General features: G+C 51.6%; 1 protein-coding gene across 2 annotated transcripts in view; it reads right to left on the minus strand.

Moving 5' to 3' along the window:
* The window catches only part of LOC147094908 (uncharacterized), an 84,453-nt gene extending 72,231 nt beyond the window's left edge, over positions 1-12,222 (minus strand). For both annotated transcript variants that reach the window (XM_085974535.1, XM_085974533.1), the window contains exons 1-2: positions 12,063-12,222; positions 7,392-7,533 (exon numbers count right to left, since the gene is read on the minus strand). In XM_085974535.1, the coding sequence (XP_085830661.1) occupies positions 7,392-7,533; positions 12,063-12,176 (256 nt within the window). In that variant the 5' untranslated portion in view covers positions 12,177-12,222. The remainder of the gene's footprint in view (positions 1-7,391; positions 7,534-12,062) is intronic.
* Between the last annotated feature and the right edge of the window lie 10,432 nt (positions 12,223-22,654).

Here is a 22,654-nt window from a genome sequence, read left to right on the forward strand (position 1 = left end):
TCAGGTAAGGCGACCAAAACTGCACACAATACTCAAGGTGCGGTCTCACCAAGGCCCTGTACAACTGTAGCAAGACATCCTTGTTCCTGTACTCGAACCCTCTTGCTACGAAGGCCAACATACCATTTGCCCTCTTAACCGCCTGCTGCACCTGCATGCTTACCTTCAGCGACTGGTGCACAAGAACACCCAGGTCTCGTTGCACTTCCCCTTCTCCCAATCTATTGCCATTCAAATAATAATCTGCCATCCTGTTTTTGCCACCAAAGTGGATAACCTCACATTTATCCACATTATAGTGCATTTGCCATGTTTCTGCCCAATCACCCAACCTGTCCAAATCGTACTGGAGTTTCACGACATCCTCCTCACAGCATACCCTCCCACCCAGCTTTGTGTCATCTGCAAATTTGGAGATATTACATCCAATTCCCTCGTCCAGATCATTAATATATATTGTGAACAGCTGGGGTCCTAGGACCGATCCTTACGGTACCCCACTAGTCACTGCCTGCCACTCGGAAAACGACCCGTTTATTCCAACTCTTTGCTTTCTGTCCGCCAACCAGTTCTCTATCCAAGTCAATACCTTGCCCCCAATCCCATGTGCCTTAATTTTGCACGCTAATCTCTTATGTGGGACCTTATCGAAAGCCTTCTGAAAGTCCAAATACACCACATCCACTGGTTCTCCCTTATCTATTTTACCAGTTACATCCTCAAAAAATTCCAGTAGATTAGTCAAGCATGATTTACCTTTTGTAAATCCATGTTGACTTTGTCCGATCCTGTCACTGCTTTCCAAGTGCTCTGCTATTACATCTTTTATAATGGACTCTAGCATTTTCCCCACTACCGATGTCAAGCTTACCGGTCTGTAATTCCCCGCTTTTTCTCTACCACCTTTTTTAAATAGTGGGGTAACATTAGCTACCCTCCAATCCATGGGTACTGTTCCAGAGTCTATCGAGTTCTGGAAGATGACCAGTAATGCATTTACTATTTCTAGGGCCACTTCCTTAAGTACCCTGGGATGTAGATTATCAAGCCCTGGGGATTTATCGGCCTTCGGTCCCATCAATTTTCCTAACACCATTTCCCTAAAAATACTGATTTCTTTCAGTTCCACCCTTTCATCAGACCCTATGTTCCCCGGCATCTCTGGGAGGTTATTTGTGTCCTCCTTTGTGAAGACAGAACCAAAATATGTATTTAGTTGGTCAGCCTGCAAGGGACCGACGCTTGACTTCACCAATCTTTTTCTCTTCACATATCTATAAAAGCTTTTACAGTCCGTTTTTATGTTCCCTGCGAGCTTACTCTCATATTCTATTTTCTCTTTCTTAATTAATCCCTTTGTCCTCCTTTGTTGAATCCTAAACTGCTCCCAATCCTCAGGATTATTGCTTTTTCTGGCCAATTTGTATGTCCTCTCCTTGGATCTTATGCTATCCCTAATTTTCCTTGTTAGCCACGGTTGAGTCACCTTTTTTGTTTTATTTTTATACTAAACTGGGGTGAACAAATTCTGTAGCTCATCCATTCGGTCTTTGAATGTTTGCCATTGCCTATCCACCGTCAACCCTTTGAGTGCCATTCCCCAATCAATCCTACCCAACTCGCTCCTCAGTAGTTTCCTTTATTTAAATTGAGGACGCTAGTCTCTGAGTGAACTACTTCATTCTCCATCTTAATGAAGAATTCGATCATATTATGATCGCTCCAACCCAAGGGGCCTCGTACAACAAGATTGCTAATTAATCCTCTCTCGTTACATAATACCCAGTCTAAGATGGCCTGATCTCTGGTTGGTTCCTCGACATATTGGTCCAGAAAAACCATCCCGTAAACAGTCCAGGAATTCCTCCTCCACAGTATTGTTACTAATTTGGTTGGTCCAATCTATATGTAGATTAAAGTCACCCATGATGACTGCTGTGCCCTTATTGCACGCTTCTTTAATTTCCCTTTTAATGCCATCCCCAACCTCTGCCTTACTGTTGGGAGGTCTATATACCACTCCCACTAATGTTTTTTTCCCCTTAGTATTTCTCAATTCTACCCAAACAGATTCCACATCATCAGAGCTAATATCCTTCATTACAATTGTATTAATCCCTTCTTTAACCAGTAATGCTACCCCACCTCCCTTTCCTTTTTGCCTATCTTTCCTGAATATCGAATACCCCTGGATGTTGAGTTCCCAGCCTTGGCCACCCTGGAGCCATGTTTCCGTAATCCCAACCAAATCGTATTCGTTTACCTCTATTTGCGCAGCTAATTCATCCACCTTATTACAAATACTCCTCGCATTAAGACACAACCTTCAGGCTTGTTTTTTTAACGCTCTTAGACCTATTAGAATTATTATTTACTGTGGTCATGTTTGATTTAAACCGTTGATTTCTCTGACTGCCACTTTTGTTTTTCTCCTTCCTATCTTTTGCTTTTATCCTTGTTTCCCTTTCCTCTGTCTCCCTGCTCAGGTTCCCAACCCCCTGCCATTTTAGTTTAAACCCTCCCCCAGAGCACTAGCAAACACTCCCCCTAGGACATCGGTTCCAGCCCTGCCCAGGTGCAAACCGTCTGGTTTGAACTGGTCCCACCTCCCCCAGAACCGGTTCCAATGTCCCAGGAACTTGAATCCGTCCCTCTGGCACCATTCCTCTAGCCACGTATTCATCTGAAATATCCTTCTATTTCTACTCTGACTAGCATGTGGCACTGGTAGCAATCCTGAGATTACTACCTTTGAGGTCCTGTTTTTTAATTTATCTCCTAACTTCCTATATTCCGCTTTTAGGACCTCATCCTGCTTTTTACCTATATCGTTGGTGCCTATATGCACCACGACAACTGACTGTTCACCCTCCCCTTCCAAGATGTTCTGCAGCCGCTCGGAGACATCCTTGACCCTTGCACCAGGGAGGCAACACACCATCCTGGAGTCTCGTTTGCGGCCGCAGAAACGTCTATCTATTCCCCTTGCAATCGAATCCCCTATTACTATAGCTCTACCCCTCTTTTTCCTCCCGTCCTGTGCAGCAGAGCCACCCCTGGTGCCAGGAAGTTGGCTGCTGCTGCCTCCCTCTGATAAGCCATCCCCCACAACAGTACCAAAAGTGGTGTATCTGTTGGAGAGGGGGATGGCCACAGGGGACCCCTGCACTACCTGCCTGTGCCTAGTGCTCTGCCTGTTGGTCACCCATTCCCTTTGTTCCTGTCCAACCTCTACCTGCGGTGTGTCCAACTCCGTAAATGTGCTATTCACGATATCTGTACACTGACTGGTGTCTCTCAGTCCCTCTCTCTCAGGGGGATATCTGTACACTGACTGGTGTCTCTCAGTCCCTCTCCCTCAGGGAGATATCTGTACACTGACTGGTGTCTCTCAGTCCCCTCTCCCTCAGGGAGATATCTGTACACTGACTGGTGTCTCTCAGTCCCCTCTCCCTCAGGGAGATATCTGTACACTGACTGGTGTCTCTCAGTCCCCTCTCCCTCAGGGAGATATCTGTACACTGACTGGTGTCTCTCAGTCCCTCTCTCTCAGGGAGATATCTGTACACTGACTGGTGTATCTGAGGCCCTCTCTCTCAGGGTGATATCTGTACACTGACTGGTGTCTCTCAGTCCCTCTCTCTCAGGGAGATATCTGTACATTGACTGGTGTCTCTCAGTCCCTCTCCCTCAGGGAGATATCTGTACACTGACTGGTGTCTCTCAGTCCCTCTCCCTCAGGGCGATATCTGCACACTGACTGGTGTCTCTCTGTCCCTCTCTCTGAGGGAGATATATGTACACTGACTGGTGTCTCAGTCCCCACTCTCTCAGCGAGATACCTGTACACTGACTGGTGTCTCTCCGTCCCCTTTCCCTCAGGGAGATATCTGTAAACTGACTGGTGTCACTCAGTCCCTCTCTCTCAGGGAGATATCTGTACACTGACTGGTGTCTCTCAGTCCCTCTCTCTCAGGGAGATATCTGTACACTGACTGGTGTCTCTCAGTCCCTCTCCCTCAGGGAGATATCTGTACACTGACTGGTGTCTCTCAGTCCCTCTCCCTCAGGGAGATATCTGTACACTGACTGGTGTCTCTCAGTCCCTCTCTCTCAGGGAGATATCTGTACACTGACTGGTGTCTCTCAGTCTCTCTCTCTCAGGGAGATATCTGTACACTGACTGGTGTCTCTCCATCCCCTCTCTCTCGGGGGGACATCTGTACACTGACTGGTGTCTCTCACTCCCCTCTCCCTCAGGGCGATATCTGTACACTGACTGGTGTCTCTCCGTCCCCTCTCCCTCAGGGAGATATCTGTACATTGACTGGTGTCTCTCAGTCCCTCTCTCTCAGGGAGATATCTGTACACTGACTGATGTATCTGAGGCCCTCTCTCTCAGGGTGATATCTGTACACTGACTGGTGTCTCTCAGTCCCTCTCTCTCAGGGAGATATCTGTACATTGACTGGTGTCTCTCAGTCCCTCTCCCTCAGGGAGATATCTGTACACTGACTGGTGTCTCTCAGTCCCTCTCCCTCAGGGCGATATCTGCACACTGACTGGTGTCTCTCTGTCCCTCTCTCTGAGGGAGATATCTGTACACTGACTGGTGTCTCAGTCCCCACTCTCTCAGCGAGATACCTGTACACTGACTGGTGTCTCTCATTCTCTCCCTTAGGGAGTTATCAGCACACTGACTGGTGTCTCTCAGTCCCCTCTCCCTCAGGGAGATATCTGTACATTGACTGGTGTCTCTCAGTCCCTCTCTCTCAGGGAGATATCTGTACACTGACTGGTGTCTCTCAGTCCCCTCTCCCTCAGGGAGATATCTGTACACTGACTGTCTCTCAGTCCCTCTCTCTCAGGGAGATATCTGTACACTGACTGGTGTCTCTCATTCTCTCCCTCAGGGAGTTATCAGCACACTGACTGGTGTCTCTCTGTCCCTCTCTCTCAGGGAGATATCTGTACACTGACTGGTGTCTCTCAGTCCCTCTCTCTCAGGGAGATATCTGTACACTGACTGGTGTCTCTCAGTCCCTCTCTCAGGGAGATATCTGTACACTGACTGGTGTTTCTCAGTCCCTCTCTCAGGGGGCTATCTGTACACTGATTGGTATCTCTCAGTCCCCTCTCTCAGGGAGATATCTGTACTCTGACTGGTGTCCCTCAGTCCCTCTCTCTCAGGGAGATATCTGTACACTGACTGGTGTCTCTCAGTCCCTCTCCCTCAGGGAGATATCTGTACACTGACTGGTGTCTCTCAGTCCCTCTCCCTCAGGGAGATATCTGTACACTGACTGGTGTCTCTCAGTCCCTCTCTCTCAGGGAGATATCTGTACACTGACTGGTGTCTCTCAGTCTCTCTCTCTCAGGGAGATATCTGTACACTGACTGGTGTCTCTCCATCCCCTCTCTCTCGGGGGGACATCTGTACACTGACTGGTGTCTCTCACTCCCCTCTCCCTCAGGGCGATATCTGTACACTGACTGGTGTCTCTCCGTCCCCTCTCCCTCAGGGAGATATCTGTACATTGACTGGTGTCTCTCAGTCCCTCTCTCTCAGGGAGATATCTGTACACTGACTGATGTATCTGAGGCCCTCTCTCTCAGGGTGATATCTGTACACTGACTGGTGTCTCTCAGTCCCTCTCTCTCAGGGAGATATCTGTACATTGACTGGTGTCTCTCAGTCCCTCTCCCTCAGGGAGATATCTGTACACTGACTGGTGTCTCTCAGTCCCTCTCCCTCAGGGCGATATCTGCACACTGACTGGTGTCTCTCTGTCCCTCTCTCTGAGGGAGATATCTGTACACTGACTGGTGTCTCAGTCCCCACTCTCTCAGCGAGATACCTGTACACTGACTGGTGTCTCTCATTCTCTCCCTTAGGGAGTTATCAGCACACTGACTGGTGTCTCTCAGTCCCCTCTCCCTCAGGGAGATATCTGTACATTGACTGGTGTCTCTCAGTCCCTCTCTCTCAGGGAGATATCTGTACACTGACTGGTGTCTCTCAGTCCCCTCTCCCTCAGGGAGATATCTGTACACTGACTGTCTCTCAGTCCCTCTCTCTCAGGGAGATATCTGTACACTGACTGGTGTCTCTCATTCTCTCCCTCAGGGAGTTATCAGCACACTGACTGGTGTCTCTCTGTCCCTCTCTCTCAGGGAGATATCTGTACACTGACTGGTGTCTCTCAGTCCCTCTCTCTCAGGGAGATATCTGTACACTGACTGGTGTCTCTCAGTCCCTCTCTCAGGGAGATATCTGTACACTGACTGGTGTTTCTCAGTCCCTCTCTCAGGGGGCTATCTGTACACTGATTGGTATCTCTCAGTCCCCTCTCTCAGGGAGATATCTGTACTCTGACTGGTGTCCCTCAGTCCCTCTCTCTCAGGGAGATATCTGTACACTGACTGGTGTCTCTCAGTCCCTCTCTCTCTCAGGGAGATATCTGTACACTGACTGGTGTCTCTCAGTCCCTCTCTCTCTCAGGGAGATATCTGTGCACTGACTGGTGTCTCTCAGTCCCTCTCTCTCTCAGGGAGATATCTGTACACTGACTGGTGTCTCTCAGTCCCCTCTCTCTCTCAGGGAGATATCTGTACACTGACTGGTGTCTCTCTCAGTCCCTCTCTCTCTCAGGGAGATATCTGTACACTGACTGGTGTCTCTCAGTCCCTCTCTCTCAGGGAGATATCTGTACACTGACTGGTGTCTCTCAGTCCCTCTCTCTCCAGGGAGATATCTGTACACTGACTGGTGTCTCTCAGTCCCTCTCTCTCAGGGAGATATCTGTACATTGACTGGTGTCTCTCAGTCCCTCTCTCTCCAGGGAGATATCTGTACACTGACTGGTGTCTCTCAGTCCCTCTCTCTCAGGGAGATATCTGTACACTGACTGGTGTCTCTCAGTCCCTCTCTCTCAGGGAGATATCTGTACACTGACTGGTGTCTCTCTCAGTCCCTCTCTCTCAGGGAGATATCTGTACACTGACTGGTGTCTCTCAGTCCCCTCTCCCTCAGGGAGATATCTGTACACTGACTGGTGTCTCTCTCAGTCCCTCTCTCTCTCAGGGAGATATCTGTACACTGACTGGTGTCTCTCAGTCCCTCTCTCTCAGGGAGATATCTGTGCACTGACAGGTGTCTCTCAGTCCCTCTCTCTCAGGGAGATATCTGTACACTGACTGGTGTCTCTCAGTCCCTCTCTCTCTCAGGGAGATATCTGTACACTGACAGGTGTCTCTCAGTCCCTCTCTCTCAGGGAGATATCTGTACACTGACCGGTGTCTCTCAGTCCCCTCTCTCTCAGGGAGATATCTGTACACTGACTGGTGTCTCTCAGTCCCCTCTCTCTCCTATGCCAATGAGGCAGACTCACCATGCAAGTACCTTTGACCAATGCTGTGCTGCGCTGCCGGGTATCCAAGGTGAGCGTAGGCACGGGTAACGTGGAGATGAAAGCTCTCGTAATAGAGGATGAGATAGACCAGGAAGGAGAGGGCCAGGACAACCGTCACACTCTGCAAAGAGGGAGGAACAACAGGGGAAAGTAATAAAAACCGTTCAGGTTCGAGATATGAACAGCGAACACGGTCATCCCTCAAAGCTTTCTAGAAATGGGGATTCCCCCTCCACATGCTGCTCCAGGCCACTCATCCTCTCATTAGGGCACCGTTTGCACTACTGTGTCTCTCTAATCTCTCTCTCCTACCTATCTTTCTCTGTCCCTCTATCTCAGTCAGTCTCTCTCTGTCTCTCTATCTCACCCTATCTCTCTCATCTACCTCTCTCACTCTCTCTATTGTTCTGTCTCTCTCTCCCTTTCTTTCTCTCTCTTTGACAGTCTCTCTCCCTTACTCTTTCTCTCAATTCAATTCAAATCGCTTTATTGGCATGACAAGGTACATCTTATGTTGCCAAAGCATCGAAAAACATTTATGGTTGAACACATAAACGCAGGTCTATCCATACAGTGTATAAACAGATATATCCCTGAGTGTATAAATATACTTTCATATAATTTGTATATACTCTTTTCTAGATTTAATGGTTGTCCCTCTGTTTATGGCAAGCTGTAACATAGTGTGCTGCTAAGGTTACACAATTTCTCTGTTCCCCTAGTAGGTATGGGAGTTTTTGGTCGTCATTCAAATTTCTGAATTCAGGGCATATTTTTGTGAATTTTGGGTAGAAATTCTCCCTGATGCCCTGATATTTTCTACAAGCTGTGAGGAAGTGCATCTCTGTCTCCGCCACTCCCTGACTGCAGTGAGAGCATATCCTGTCCTCTCTTGATAGCCGGGTCTGCCTGTGTCTGCCTTTTTCGATGGCCAGGCTATGTTCACTAAGTCTGTACATTGTCAAGGTTTTTCTCAGTTTGCTATCCTTTACCATGGTCAGTTATTCAGCCATGTTGTATTGTCTGTTTAGGGCCAAGTAGCAATTGAGTTTGTTTTGGGTTTTTGTTGTTTCTGCCCAATATGACAGATATTTTTCCTTTTGCTTAGTGACGATTGTGTTGGGTCGAATTCTCTGTGTTACGATGTCACTGTGCTGGGGCTGGTTATTGTTAGTAGTGTTAGTAGTAACTTCACTGAGTCCCAGGACTAGTTGACTGAGGGTATTCTTCTTTATGGTCCTCTCTTGGCATTTCAGGGCTTCATAAGAACATAAGAAATAGGAGCAGGAGTAGGCCAATCGGCCCCTCGAGCCTGCTCCGCCATTCAATAAGATCATGGCTGATCTGATCCTAACCGCCAATCCACTATCACAGAACCATCTCCTGAACCTAACAGAATTAGACACACGAAATAGGAGCAGGATCAGGCTACACGGCCCCTGGGCCCGCTGCGCTACCCACAGGGCCATGACCGATCCGAACCTAGACTCATGTCCAAATTCCTGCCCGCTCCCCGTAACCCTTAATTCCCTTTACTTCTAGGAAACTGTCTATTTCTGTTTTAAATTTATGTAATGATGTAGCTTCTACAGCTTTTTGGGGCAGCATATTCCATGGACCTACCACCCTCTGAGTGAAGTAGTTCCTCCTCATCTCAGTTTTGAAAGAGCAGCCCCTTATTCTAAGACTATGCCCCCTAGTTCTAGTTTTACCCATCACCGGGAACATCTTCCCTGCATCCACCCGATCCAACCCCTTCACAATCTTTTTTGTTTCAGTAAGATCGCCTCTCATTCTTCTGAACTCCAATGAGTAGAGTCCCAATCTACTCAATCTCTCCTCATATGTCCATCCCCTCATCCCCGGGATTAACCGAGTGAACCTTCTTTGTACTGACTCGAAAGCAAGTATGTCCTTTCTTAAGTATGGACACCAAAACTGTACGCAGTATTCCAGGCGCGGTCTCACCAATACCTTGTACAACTGAAGCAATACCTCCCTATTTTTATATTCTATCCCCCTAGCAATGAAAGCCAACATTCCATTGGCCTTCTTAATCACTTGCTGCACCTGCATACTAACCTTTTGAGTTTCGTGCACCAGGACCCCCAGATCCCTTTGTACTTCAGTACTTTCCAGTTTCTTGCCATTAAGATAATAACTTGCTCTACGATTTTTCCTGCCAAAGTGCATAACCTCACACTTTCCAGTATTGTATTCCATCTGCCAAATCTCTGCCCACTTACTTAGCCTGTCTATGTCCCCTTGAAGGTTTTTTATGTCCTCCTCACTCACTACTTTCCCCCCCATCTTCGTATCATCTGCAAACTTTGATATGTTACACTTGGTCCCCTCCTCCAAATCGTTAATATAGATTGTAAAGAGTTCGTAATGATAGCAGTGGGGATTGCTCATTTTTAGGTGTTTCCAAAATTTGGTGGCTCTTTTTTGGATAGTAATTATTAATGGATATTGGCCTAGTTCTGCCCTGCATGCATTGTTTACGGTTTTCCTTTGAGTCCGGAGGATACTTTTACAGAAAGTACTCTATCTGTGCCACTCTCTCTCATTACTCTATCGCGCTGCCTGTTTCGCTCTCCCTCACTGTCTGTTTCTTCTCGCTACTGTCTCGCTCTGCCTCTGTCTCCCTCATTGTCTCTCTGTGTGTCTGTCCCTGTTACTGTCTCCCTCTGTATCTCTCTGTGTGTCTGTCCCTGTTACTGTCTCCCTCTGTATCTCTCTGTGTGTCTGTCCCTGTTACTGTCTCCCTCTGTATCTCTCTGTGTGTCTGTCCCTGTTACTGTCTCCCTCTGTATCTCTCTGTGTGTCTGTCCCTGTTACTGTCTTCCTCATTGTCTCTCTGTGTGTCTGTCCCTGTTACTGTCTCCCTCTGTACCTATCTCTCAATCATCCTTTCTCCCTCTCTCTCCCTTACTCTATCTCTTGTTTACTCCCTCTCTCTGCATTTTTCTCTCTCTCCCTCACTGTCTGCTTCTTCTCTACTGTCTGTGTCTCCCTTACTGTCTCCATCTCTCTCCCTCTCGCTCCGTCTCTCTATCTCTGTGACTCTATCTCACTCTATTTCTCTCTCCTACCTCTCTCTATCTTTCTCTGTCTCTCTATCTCTCTCCCTCTGTCTCTCTCTCTCTCTGTCTCTCTATCTCTGTGACTCTATTTCACACTATCTCTCTCTCCTACCTATCTTTCTCTGTCTCTGTCTATCTCTGTCAGTCCCTCTCTCTCTGTCGGACTCTCTCTGTCTCTGACTCTCTATTTCACCCTATCTCTCTCCCCACCTGTCTCTCTCTCTCTCTCTGTCTCAGACTCTCTATCTCACCCTATCTCTCTCTCCCTACCTGTCTCACTCTCTATTGTTCTCTATCCCCATCTCTGTCAGTCTCTCTCTCTCTGTGTCAGACTCTCTGTCTCCGACTCTCTATCTCTCCCTCTCTCTCTCCCCTACCTGTCTCTCTCTCTCGATTGTTCCCTGTCTCTCTATCTCTGTCAGTCTCTCTCTCTCTCTGTCAGACTCTCTCTGTCTCCGACTCTCTATCTTACCCTCTCTCTCTCCCCTACCTGTCTCACTCTCTCGATTATTCTCCATCTCTATCTCTTTCAGTCTCTCTCCGTCAGACTCTCTCTGTCTCCGACTCTCTATCTCACCCTCTCTCTCCCCACCTGTCTCTCTCTCTATCTTTCGCTGACTCTATCTGTCAGTCTCTCTCTGTGTCAGACTCTCTGTCTCCGACTCTCTATCTCACCCTCTCTCTCTCCCCTACCTGTCTCTCTCTCTCGATTGTTCTCTGTCTCTCTATCTCTGTCAGTCTCTCTCTCTCTCTGTCAGACTCTCTCTGACTCCGACTCTCTATCTCACCCTCTCTCTCTCCCCTACCTGTCTCTCTCTCTCTCGATTGTTCTCTGTCTCTATCTCTGTCAGTCTCTCTCTCTGTCAGACTCTCTCTGTCTCCGACTCTCTATCTCACCCTCTCACTCTCCCCTACCTGTCTCTCTCTCTCTCTATCTCGATTGTTCTGTCTCTATCTCTTTCAGTCTCTCTCTGTCAGACTCTCTCTGTCTCCGACTCTCTATCTCGCCCTCTCTCTCTCCCCTACCTGTCTCTCTCTCTATCTATCTCGATTGTTCTGTCTCTCTATCTCGTTCAGTCTCTCTCTGTCAGACTCTCTCTGTCAGACTCTCTCTGTCTCCGACTCTCTATCTCACCCTCTCTCTCCCCTACCTGTCTCTCTCTCTCTCTCTCCCCTACCTGTCTCACTCTCTTTCTCTCGATTGTTCTCTGTCTCTATCTCGTTCAGTCTCTCTCTCTGTCAGACTCTCTCTGACTCTCTATCTCACCCTCTCACTCTCCCCTACCTGTCTCTCTCTCTCTCTCTCTCTCGATTGTTCTCTGTCTCTATCTCGTTCAGTCTCTCTCTCTGTCAGACTCTCTCTGTCTCTGACTCTCTATCTCACCCTCTCTCTCCCCTACCTGTCTCTCTCTCTCTCTCTCGATTGTTCTCTGTCTCTATCTCGTTCAGTCTCTCTCTGTCAGACTCTCTCTGTCTCTGACTCTCTATCTCACCCTCTCTCTCTCTCTCCCCTATCTGTCTCTCTCTCCCTCTCGACCAACAGCATGCACTGAGAGTTACCCACCTCACACACGTTGCACTCTCCCTGATACCCCTGCTCCCTCCGGGGCTGGAATCTGGGCCCACTTGCGGCCGCCGTTCTCTTGGCTCCGACTTTCCGGAGATGCATCCCGACCATGGCACAGCCTGGGAATGGTCGGAAGGGTCTATACAATTCGTGCAGGCTACCTGAGATGTCAGGGACACAAAGACAGAGGCACAGGCAGCTGCTGCGCGATAAATACACCCAGAACAAGCAAACAAACCCATTCATTCACTGCCTGTCAAGCTGCGATAAGGGACAATGAGGGAGACACAGCACAAAGCACCGACAGTCCAGCATTGCTCATTACAGAATGCAATTCAGGAGTCGGTTCCGGGAGATCGAGTGTCAATGAGTATTCTATTTTTGTAACTAATTCATTCACGGGATGTGGGCATCTCTGGCAAGGCCAGCATTTATTGCCAATCCCGAATTGCCCTTGAGAAGGTGGTGGTGAGCCGCCTTCTTGAACCTCTGCAGTCCGTGTGGTGAAGGTGCTCCCACAGTGCTGTTTGGGGGCGAGTTCCAGGATTTTGACACAGCAACAATGAAGGAATGGCCGATCAATGCAGGGACCGTGTTCAGAGTGGGGTCTGTGTTCAGAGTGGGGTCCGTGTTCAGAGTGGGGTCCCTGTATCAGAGTGGGGTCCGTGTTCAGAGTGGGGTCCATGTTCAGAGTGGGGTCCGTGTTCAGGGTGGGGTCCGTGTTCAGAGTGGGGTCCGTGTTCAGAGTGGGGTCCGTGTATCAGAGTGGGGTCTGTGTTCACAGTGGGGTCCGTGTATCAGAGTGGGGTCCGTGTTCAGAGTGGGGTCTGTGTTCACAGTGGGGTCCGCGTTCACAGTGGGGTCCGTGTTCACAGTGGGGTCCGTGTATCAGAGTGGGGACTGTGTTCAGAGTGGGGTCCGTGTTCAGAGTGGTGACCGTGTTCAACGTGGGGCCTCTGTTCCGAATGGGTTCCGTGTATCAGAGTGGGGTCTGTGTTCAGAGTTGGGTCCATGTTCAGAGTGGGGTCCGTGTTCAGAGTGGGGACTGTGTTCAGAGTGGGGTCCGTGTTCAGAGTGGGGTCCGTGTTCAGAGTGGGGTCTGTGTTCAGAGTGGGGTCTGTGTTCAGAGTGGGGTCCATGTTCAGAGTGGGGTCTGTGTTCAGAGTGGGGTCCGTGTCCAGAGTTGGGTCCGTGTTCAGAGCGGGGTCTGTGTTCACAGCGGGGTCTGTGTTCAGAGCGGGGTCCGTGTTCAGAGTTGGGTCCGTGTTCAGAGCAGGGTCCGTGTTAAGAGAGAGGTTCTTGTTCAGAGTGGGGGCCATGTGTTAAGAGTGGGGTCCGTGTATCAGGGTGGGTCTGTGTTCAGAGTGAGGTCCATGTATCATAGTGGGGTCTGTGTTCAGAGTGGGGTCCGTGTTCAGAGTGGGGTCCGTGTATCAGAGTGGGGTCTGTGTTCAGAGTGGGGTCTGTGTTCAGAGTGAGGTCCATGTATCAGGGTGGGGTCTGTGTTCAGAGTGGGGTCCGTGTATCAGAGTGGGGTCTGTGTTCAGAGTGGGGTCTGTGTTCAGAGTGGGGTCCGTGTTCAGAGTTGGGTCCGTGTTCAGAGCGGGGTCCGTGTTCAGAGAGGGGTTCTTGTTCAGAGTGGGGTCCGTGTATCAGAGTGGGGTCTGTGTTCAGAGTGGGGTCCGTGTTCAGAGTGGGGTCCGTGTTCAGAGTGGGGTCCGTGTTCAGAGCGGGGTCCGTGTTCAGAGAGGGGTTCTTGTTCAGAGTGGGGTCAGTGTATCAAAGTGGGGTCCGTGTTCAGAGAGGGGTCCGTGTTCAGAGTGGGGTCCGTGTTCAGAGTGGGGTCCGTGTTCAGAGTGGGGTCCGTGTTCAGAGTGTGGTCCGTGTTCAGAGTGGGGTCCGTGTTCAGAGTGGGGTCGGTGTTCAGAGTGGGGTCCCTGTTGAGAGTGGGGTCAGTGTTCAGAGTGGGGACCGTGTTCAGAGTGGGGTCCGTTTATCAGAGTGGGGTCTGTGTTCAGAGTGGGGTCCGTGTTCAGAGTGGGGTCCGTCTTCAGAGTGGGGTCCGTGTTCAGAGTGGGGTCCGTGTATCAGAGTGGGGTCCGTGTATCAGAGTGGGGTCCGTGTTCAGAGTGGGGTTCGTGTATCAGAGTGGGGTCTGTGTTCAGAGTGGGGTCCGTGTTCAGAGTTGGGTCCGTGTTCAGAGCGGGGTCCGTGTTCAGAGAGGGGTTCTTGTTCAGAGTGGGGTCCGCGTTCAGAGTGGGGTCCGCGTTCAGAGTGGGGTCCATCTATTAGAGTGGGGTCTGTGTTCAGAGCGGTCTCCGTCTTCAGAGTGGGGTCCGTGTTCAGAGTGGGGTCTGTGTTCAGAGTGGGGTCCCTGTTCAGAGTGGGGTCCGTCTTCAGAGTGGGGTCCGTGTTCAGAGGGGGGTCCGTGTTCAGAGTGGGGTCCGTGTATCAGAGTGGGGTCTGTGTTCAGAGTGGGGTCCGTATAACAGAGTGGGGTCTGTGTTCAGAGTTGGGTCCGTGTTTAGAGTGGGGTCCCTGTTCAGAGAGGGGTTCTTGTACAGAGTGGGGTCCGTGTTCAGAGTGGGTTCCGTGTTCAGAGTGGGGTCCGTGTTCAGAGTGGGGTCTGTGTTCAGAGTGGGGTCTGTGTTCAGAGTGGGGTCCGTGTCCAGAGTTGGGTCCGTGCTCAGAGCGGGGTCCGTGTTAAGAGAGAGGTTCTTGTTCAGAGTGGGGGCCATGTGTTAAGAGTGGGGTCCGTGTATCAGAGTGGGTCTGTGTTCAGAGTGAGGTCCATGTATCATAGTGGGGTCTGTGTTCAGAGTGGGGTCTGTGTTCAGAGTGAGGTCCGTGTATCAGAGTGGGGTCTGTGTTCAGAGTGGGGTCCGTGTATCAGAGTGGGGTCTGTGTTCAGAGTGGGGTCCGTGTTCAGAGTGGGGTCCGTGTTCAGAGTGGGGTCCGTGTTCAGAGTGGGGTCCGTGTTCAGAGTGGGGTCCGTGTTCAGAGTGAGGTCCGTGTTCAGAGTGGGGTCCGTGTTCAGAGTGGGGTCCGTGTTCAGAGTGGAGTCCGTGTTCAGAGTGGGGTCCGTGTTCAGAGTGGGGTCCGTGTTCAGAGAGGGGTTCTTGTACAGAGTGGGGTCCGTGTTCAGAGTGGGTTCCGTGTTCAGAGTGTGGTCCGTGTTCAGAGTGGGGTCCGTGTTCAGAGTGGGGTCCATGTTCAGAGTGGGGTCCGTGTTCAGAGTGGGGTCCGTGTTCAGAGTGGGGTCCGTGTTCAGAGTGGGGTCCGTGTTCAGAGTGGGGTCCGTGTTCAGAGAGGGGTTCTTGTACAGACTGGGGTCCGTGTTCAGAGTGGGTTCCGTGTTCAGAGTGTGGTCCGTGTTCAGAGTGGGGTCTGTGTTCAGAGTGGGGTCTGTGTTCAGAGTGGGGTCCGTGTCCAGAGTTGGGTCCGTGTTCAGAGCGGTGTCCGTGTTAAGAGAGAGGTTCTTGTTCAGAGTGGGGGCCATGTGTTAAGAGTGGGGTCCATGTATCAGAGTGGGTCTGTGTTCAGAGTGAGGTCCATGTATCATAGTGGGGTCTGTGTTCAGAGTGGGGTCTGTGTTCAGAGTGAGGTCCATGTATCAGAGTGGGGTCTGTGTTCAGAGTGGGGTCTGTGTATCAGAGTGGGGTCTGTGTTCAGAGTGGGGTCCGTGTTCAGAGTGGGGTCCGTGTTCAGAGTGGGGTCCATGTTCAGAGTGGGGTCCCTGTATCAGAGTGGGGTCCCTGTATCAGAGTGGGGTCCGTGTTCAGAGTGGGGTCCGTGTTCAGAGTGGGGTCCGTGTTCAGAGTGGGGTCAGTGTTCAGAGTGGGGTCCGTGTTCAGAGTGGGGTCCGTGTTCAGAGTGGGGTCCGTGTTCAGAGTGGGGTCCGTGTTCAGAGTGGGGTCCATGTTCAGAGTGGGGTCCGTGTTCAGAGTGGGGTCCGTGTTCAGAGTGGGGTCCGTGTTCAGAGTGGGGTCCGTGTTGAGAGTGGGGTCGGTGTTCAGAGTGGGGTCCGTGTATCAGAGTGGGGTCTGTGTTCAGAGTGGGGTCCATGTTCAGAGTGGGCTCCGTGTATCAGAGTGGGGTCTGTGATCAGAGTTGGGTCCGTGTTCAGAGCAGGGTCCGTGTTCAGAGAGGGGTTCTTGTTCAGAGTGGGGTCCGTGTTCAGAGTGGGGTCCGTGTTCAGAGTGGGGTCCGTGTTCAGAGTGGGGTCCGTGTTCAGAGCAGGGTCCGTGTTCAGAGAAGGGTTCTTGTTCAGAGTGGGGTCTGTGTTCAGAGTGGGGTCCGTGTTCAGAGTTGGGTCCGTGTTCAGAGCGGGGTCCGTGTTCAGAGTGGAGTCCGTGTTCAGGGTGGGGTCCGTGTATCAGAGTGGGGTCTGTGTTCAGAGTGGGGTCCGTGTTCCGACAGGAGTTCTTGTACAGAGTGGGGTCTGTGTTCAGAGTGCGGTCCAGAGTTGGGTCCGTGTTCAGAGTGGAGTCCGTGTTCAGAGTGGGGTCCGCGTTCAGAGTGGGATCCGCGTTCAGAGTGGGGTCCGCGTTCAGAGTGGGGTCCGCGTTCAGAGTGGGGTCCGCGTTCAGAGTGGGGTCCGCGTTCAGAGTGGGGTCCGCGTTCAGAGTGGGGTCCGTGTTCAGAGTGGGGTCCGTGTTCAGAGTGGGGTCCGTGTTCAGAGTGGGGTCTGTGTTCAGAGTGGGGTCCGTGTTCAGAGTGGGGTCTGTTTTCAGAGTGGGGTCCGTGTTCAGAGTGGGGTCCATGTTCAGAGTGGGGTCCATGTTCAGAGTGGTGTCCGTGTTCAGAGTGGGGTCCGTGTTCAGAGTGGGGTCTGTGTTCAGAGTGAAGTCCATGTTCAGAGTGGGGTCCGTGTATCAGAGTGGGGTCTGTGTTCAGGGTGGGGTCCGTGTATCAGAGTGCGGTCCGTGTGTTCAGAGTGGGGTCCGTGTTCAGAGTGGGGTCCGTGTTCAGAGTGGGGTCTGTGTTCAGAGTGGGGTCCGTGTATCAGAGTGGGCTCCGTGTTCAGAGTGGGGCCTGTGTTCAGAATGGGGTCCGTGTATCAGAGTGGGGTCTGTGTTCAGAGTGGGGTCCATGTATCAGAGTGGGGTCTGTGTTCAGAGTGGTGACCGTGTTCAGAGTGGGGTCCGTGTTCAGAGTGGTGTCCGTGTATCAGAGTGGGGTCTGTGTTCAGAGTGGGGTCCATGTTCAAAGTGGGGTCCGTGTTCAGAGTGGGATCCGTGTTCAGAGTGGGGTCCGTGTATTCGAGTGGGGTCTGTGTTCAGAGTGGGGTCCGTGTTCAGAGTTGGGTCTGTGTTCAGAGCAGGGTCCGTGTTCAGAGTGGGGTCCATGTTCAGAGTGGGGTCCGTGTTCAGAGTGGGGTCCGTGTGTTTAGAGTGGGGTCCGTGTTCAGAGTGGGGTCCGTGTTCAGGGTGGGGTCCGTGTTCAGGGTGGGGTCCGTGTTCAGGGTGGGGTCCGTGTATCAGAGTGGGGTCTGTGTTCAGAGTGGGGTCCGTATAACAGAGTGGGGTCCGTGTTCAGAGTGGTGTCCGTGTTCAGAGTGGGGTCCGTGTTCAGAGTGGGGTCTGTGTTCAGAGTGGGGTCTGTGTTCAGAGTGGGTCCATGTTCAGTGTGGGGTCCGTGCTCAGAGTGGGGTCCATGTTCAGAGTGGGGTCCGTGTTCAGAGCGGGGTCTGTGTTGAGAGTGGGGTCCGTGTTCAGAGTGGGGTCCGTGTTCAGAGTGGGGTCCGTGTCAGAGTGGGGCCTGTGTTCAGAATGGGGTCCGTGTATCAGAGTGGGGTTTGTGTTCAGAGTGGGGTCCATGTATCAGAGTGGGGTCTGCTTTCAGAGTGGGGTCTGTGTTCAGAGTGGGGTCCGTGTATCAGAGTGGGGTCCATGTATCAGAGTGGGGTCTGTGTTGAGAGTGGGGTCTGTGTGCAGAGTGGGGTCCGTGTATCAGAGTGGGGTCCGTGTTCAGAGTGGGGTCCGTGTTCAGAGTGGGGTCCGTGTGTTCAGAGTGGGGTCCGTGTGTTCAGAGTGGGGTCCGTGTTCAGAGTGGGGTCCGTGTATCAGAGTGGGGTCCGTGTTCAGAGTGGGGTCTGTGTATCAGAGTGGGGTCTGTGTTCAGAGTGGGGTCCGTGTATCAGAGTGGGGTCCGTGTTCAGAGTGGGGTCTGTGTTCAGAGTGGGGTCCGTGTATCAGAGTGGGGTCCGCGTATCAGAGTGGGGTCCGTGTTCAGAGTGGGGTCCGTGTGTTCAGAGTGGGGTCCATGTTCAGAGTGGAGTCCGTGATCCCTTTAGCCTTAAGAAATATATCTAACTCCTTCTTGAATGTATTTAATGAATTGGCCTCAACTGCCTTGTGTGGTAGAGAATTCCACAGGTTCACCACTCTCTGGGTGAAGAAATTCCTCCTCATCTCGGTCCTAAATGGCTTACCCCTTATCCTTAGACTGTGACCCCTGGTTCTGGACTCCCCGACCATCGGGAACATCCTTCCTGCATCTACTCTGTCCAGTCCTGTTAGAATTTTATAAGTTTCAATGAGATCCCCTCTCATTCTTCTAAACTCCAGCGAGTATAAGCCTAATCGACCCAATCTCTCCTCATACGTCATTCCTGCCATCCCAGGTATCAGTCTGGTGAATCTTCGCTGCACTCCCTCCATGGCAAGAACATCCTTCCTCAGATAAGCTCGGAAGCTCTGCTCAGGGTCAAAGAGGTTACGACCCGTCGGGTTGAACCTGAAACAGAGGCCGGGGAAGTGGTTGGAATCGATGGCAAGGGCACAGAGTTTGTGACGGTGGGTGGGAGGGGGGCGGCGGCGAAGATGATGGACAATGAAGTGGTCGATCGTTTTGAACACTGCGGAGAGGTCGAGGGAGGATAAAGCCCCGTGAGATTCAAACAGGGAGTCTCAGTGAAAAGGGTGAGGCGGTGGCACATTCGAGACAGACAGACAGACGGTGGCACAGACATAGGATTACATCGGATATACAGCACAGAACAGCCCATTCGGCCCAACCAGTCCAAGTCACACACCATCCTGACTTAGAAGAATATCGCGCATGGGAACACCACCACCTCCAAGTTCCCCTCCAAGTCACACACCATCCTGGCTTCGAAGTATATCGCCGATCCTTCATCGTCGCTGGGTCAAAATCCTGGAACTCCCTCCCTAACAGCACAGTGGGAGCACCTTCACCACACGGACTGCAGCGGTTCAAGGCGGAGGCTCACCGCCACCTTCTCAAGGGGCAACTAGGGATGGGCAATAAATGCCGGCCTTGCCAGCGACGCCCACATCCCATAAACGAATATTTAAAAAAATGTTTTCTTATAATTGCTCCTGTGAAGCATCTTGGGACGTTTTACGATGTTAAAGGCGCTATATAAATGCAAGTTGTTGTTGTTGTTGCACCTCTATGATGAGCCTTGGGACTTGTTATTTGTATGTTTAAAGCTGCTGTGTAAAAGTTAGATGTTAAGGGATTTTAATGGTGCTTTCTGTGTGAGTCAGAGTCTCAGGAACCGAATAATTACATCAGAACAGAGAAATGAAACTGAAAGCAAAGAGCTAAAGGTCATCGCCTCCCACAGTTCAGCATGTCCACCATCTGTGAGTTCACTCAAGAGCTGGAATCGTCGGTGAGTGCTGGTCTCTTTCCTATAGAATGAATTTAAATCAAAGTTTCTGCAGAGAGAGAGAGAGATGGAGAGAGATACAGAAAAGGAGAGACAGAGGGGGGAGAGTGAGAAACTGAGAAAGGAAGACAAAGAGAGAGAGACAGAGACAGACAGAGGGAGTGTTTTTTATTAATTCACAGAATGTGGGCATCGCTGGCAAGACCAGCATTTATTGCCCATCCCTAGTTGCCCCTTAAGAAGGTGGTGGTGAGCCGCCTTCTTGAACTGCTGCAGTCCGTGCGGTGAAGGTCCTCCCACAGTGCTGTTAAGGAGGGAGTTCCAGGATTTTGACCCAACGACGATGAAGGAGCAGCCGCTTTATTTCCAAGTCAGGATGGTGTGTGACTTGGAGGGTAACTTGCAGGTGGTGGTGTTCCCATGCGCCTGCTGTCCTTGTCCTTCTAGGTGGAAGAGGACGTGGGTTTGGGAGGTGCTGCCAAAGAAGCCTTGGCGAGTTGCTGCAGTGCATCTTGTAGATGGTACACACTGCAGCCACGGTGCGCCGGTGGTGGAGGGAGTGAATGTTTAAGGTGGTGGATGGGGTGCCAATCAAGCGGGCTCTGCTTTACTCTGGGCGGTGTCGAGCTTCTTGAGTGTTGTTGGAACTGCACTCATCCAGGCAAGTGGAGAGTATTCCATCACTGTGGTAAACCACTGTTAACCTGTACATGCCTGTGTGGTAAACCACTGTTAACCCTGTACAAGTCCAGGCATGTCTCAGCCCCTGGCTCCACCCCTAAGCCCGGGTATAAAGGTGACTCGCCACCCTTCCCCCGGGAGCTCTTAGGATGGATTCACTAGCAGAGGCATGCTCTAGTTCTTAGTCAATAAAAGCCTACTTCATTTAAGTCCATCTCGTAGTCTTTGGTATTGTTGATAGCGCATCAATTTTATTGACTAATTTTCAACATGGAGCAAATCTTGAAGCCGGAACGTTTAGACCTGGATCCTCAAGCAGCAGATGCAGCCAATAACTTTGAACACTGGCTGAGCTGTTTCGAAGCCTTCCTGGAGGCCTCCAGCACTACTGTCACTACAGATGACGCGAAACGGCTTGTCTTGAACTCACGGGTGAGCCACCGAGTCTACTCGATCATCCGAGACGCCACTACTTACGCGGCCGCCATCGCGACGCTAAAGGAACAATACGTGAGGCCTGTTAACGAGGTCTACGCCAGACACCTCCTGGCTACCTGAAAACAGGGCCCCGGGGAATCGGGCGCTGAATATTTACTGGCACAGAGTCCTCGGCCGGGACTGTAATTGCAAAGCGGTGACGGCCAAGGAATGCACGGAAGACCTGATCCGAGACGCCTACGTAGCCGGCATCAGGTCCAACTATACTCGGCAGAGGCTGCTGGAACAGAGGGGGCTCGACCTGCAGAAGACGGTGGCCCTCGCTAACTCGTTAGACGTGGCCCTCCAGAACATGGACACCTACCCCCCTGACCGGATGGCCACGTGGATGCCACGGGAGCAGCCATCTTGGGACCTGGTAAGGCCACAAGCCGCCAGCAGCCCAACTACAGCTGCAATGACCAGAGGCCAGAAATGCTACTTCTGCGGCCAGGCCAAGCACCCCAGACAGCAATGCCCAGCAAAGGACGCGACCTGCTCCAAATGCGGCAAGAAAGGCCACTACACGAGAGTGTGCAAGGCGAAATCGACCCCCAATTCCAGCAGCGCTGCGTGTGAACCGTACAGGCCGCCATTTTGGACCCCACCAACCATGTGTGAGCCGTGCGGGCCGCCATTTTGGACACCATCAGCCGAGGGGGAGCTGCCATCTTAGACACCATCTCGGGACCAGGCCCTCGGCGCGGGCGAATACTACAGCGACCCACCGACCTCGACGATGGCCTCCATCACCCTGGACCAATCTAGGCCCCATCAACTAGCCAGGTCCATGATGAACGTAAAGGTAAATGGCCATGCCACAAATTGCCTTTTCGACTGCGGAAGCATGGAGAGCTTCATCCACCCCGACACGGTGCGATGCTACTCCCTATCGGTTATGTGCACACACCACCAGGTCTTCATGGCCTCAAAGTCCCATACGGCGGACGTCAGCGGCTACTGTGTAGCGACTCTGACAGTGAACGGCGTGGAGTACAGAGAGTTTAAATTCCTCGTCCTGCCACAGCTCTGCTCTCCCGTACTGCTAGGATTAGACTTCCAGTGCCATCTGGAGAGTGTCACGATGGCATATGGCGGGCCCCTGCCCCCACTTACAGTCTGCAGCCAGCAGAATTTAAACATGGCGCCGCGCAAAGTATGCAGCCTGTCCACCCTGAATGTCAAACCCCCCCCCCGTTGTTCGCTAACCTCGCCAAAGACTGCAAGCCAATTGCTACTAAAAGCAGGCGGTACATTGCCGGGGATAGGAGCTTTATTAAATCAGAAGTACAAAGACTCCTGAGGGAAGGGATTATCGAGGGCAGCACCAGCCCATGGCGAGCCCAAGTGGTGGTAGTAAAGACCGGCGAAAAACAGCGCCTGGTTATTGATTACAGCCAGACGATCAATCGATACATGCAATTAGACGCATACCCACTTCCCCGCATATCTGACATGGTCAACCAGATAGCACAATACCGGGTATTCTCGACGATTGATCTGAAGTCGGCATACCACCAGCTCCCCATCAGGCCTGGGGACCGCCAGTACACGGCCTTCGAGGCTGACGGTCGCCTCTACCACTTCCTCCGAGTCCCCTTCGGCGTCACCAATGGGGTCTCAGTCTTCCAAAGGGAGATGGACCGGATGGTTGACCAGAACGCGCTGCAGGCCACCTTCCCCTATCTAGACAACGTCACCATCTGCGGCCATGACCGGCAGGACCACGACGCCAACCTAGAAAAATTCCTCCATACGGCCCAACGGCTGAATCTGACATACAACAGAGAAA

Source organism: Somniosus microcephalus, unplaced genomic scaffold, assembly GCF_052327205.1.
Source record: "Somniosus microcephalus isolate GS21.2 unplaced genomic scaffold, FLI_Smic_1.0 unresolved_chr1, whole genome shotgun sequence".
NCBI classification, from domain to species: Eukaryota; Metazoa; Chordata; class Chondrichthyes; order Squaliformes; family Somniosidae; genus Somniosus; species Somniosus microcephalus.